We start from the raw sequence: 1,582 nt of genomic DNA on the forward strand, positions 1-1,582 counted from the left end.
GGAGGAACTTGATTGGAAGTTGTGAGTGAGTGATGAGTGATGACCACCCAACCCCCTTATAATATTATAGTATTGTATGGATCATTCCCCTATAATATAGTATTGTACATTTAATATAGTATTGTACATTATATTATCGAGTACGGTATCATGTTACATTAATACTTGTAAGATTAATACAAAACATACAACATAACACAAAGTTCCACCCAGCCACTTACTTTTCTTAGTAGGAAATATAAATAAATACTTGATAGGAACTGTTTGAATATATGAACGCATATAAAGGCCAACAAATCTCCAACATTTTCTATCATGCACCAACCTTCAAAACCTGTATATCACCAATAACACTAATCAGTAATCACTCGATCCCTCCCTGATAACATATAACATCACCATGAGCACCTCCACTAAAACCCCCACCAGTAAACACCCGTTATACCGCGGAATACGCTGTCGTAGCAGAAAATGGGTGTCCGAGATACGTGAACCGCGTAAAACCACCCGTATATGGCTTGGGACGTACGCAACACCTGAGATGGCTGCAGCCGCATACGACGTGGCAGCCTTGTCACTTAAAGGCTGCCACGCAGAGCTAAATTTCCCGGACCTTGCGGGATCTTATCCAATGCCTGCGTCGCTTGAGCCAGCCTTCATTAGGAGCGCGGCTGAGGCAGCAGCCGAGCTGGTGAAATGTTCGGATGTGGTCAGGCCCACTGGTGGCGTAGAGTTTGTGGATGAAGAGGCAATTTTCGGTATGCCGAATTTGTTGATCGATATGGCGGATGGTATGATGATTAGCCCACCCCCGGAGGGAGGTAACGATGGTCCGTCGGTGGTGGATTCTTCCGATTCTGATAATCTATGGAGCTATTAGTTATTTCAGTAACAGGCGGAACCAAAACTTCTTTATTATGGTAGGCTCTTTTCACTACTAGCTATGACTAGAGGGTCCTAACAAATTCTTGTGATTGAGGAATCAGCGGACCCTCTGGATCATTGGGGAATCAGCGGACCCTCTTGATCCCTATGGTTGCGTTTATGATTTTAGTTATTTCAGTGAAGGATTTGATGTTTAAAACAGTTATTTATTTATTTATTTTGTATGAGCATGAACAAATTAGTATGCATGCATGATCAAATTAAATGATTTGCGTACTAGGGTTTAGAAAGTTGATTGTGTGGAGTGTGTGTATATAATATATAAATATCTTATGTCCATGTATGTGTGGAGGGCGTGTACTTTGTGAATGTGTGGTGTTTGGTTGGATGAAATAAAGTAAACTAGAGTTTTATGCATGTCTCTAATAGTACAAAAGAGAATTATTAAATATAACGTGTTGACTGACTAATTGACTTATCTAATAATTTAGTAGATTATAAATCGTGTATTATATTTGAGGATAAAAAATATATAACTTAATAACAATATATATATATATATATATATATATATATATATATATATATATATATATATATATATAGGGCCGTTCTAACGTTTTTAGAGACGTTAAGTGAATTATGAAGTGGGGGTTCTAATTTCACCCATAAACTTTCCTTCAATCCCGATGGACCC

General features: G+C 38.2%; 1 protein-coding gene across 1 annotated transcript; it reads left to right on the plus strand.

The window, feature by feature from the left end:
• Positions 1-290: 290 nt before the first annotated feature.
• Positions 291-1,161, plus strand: LOC110928212 (ethylene-responsive transcription factor ERF026). The gene has a single exon (XM_022171347.2). The coding sequence runs from the start codon at positions 401-403 to the stop codon at positions 878-880; it is 480 nt and encodes a 159-aa protein (XP_022027039.1). The 5' UTR covers positions 291-400; the 3' UTR covers positions 881-1,161.
• Positions 1,162-1,582: the final 421 nt, after the last annotated feature.

This window comes from Helianthus annuus, chromosome 3, assembly GCF_002127325.2.
Source record: "Helianthus annuus cultivar XRQ/B chromosome 3, HanXRQr2.0-SUNRISE, whole genome shotgun sequence".
NCBI classification, from domain to species: Eukaryota; Viridiplantae; Streptophyta; class Magnoliopsida; order Asterales; family Asteraceae; genus Helianthus; species Helianthus annuus.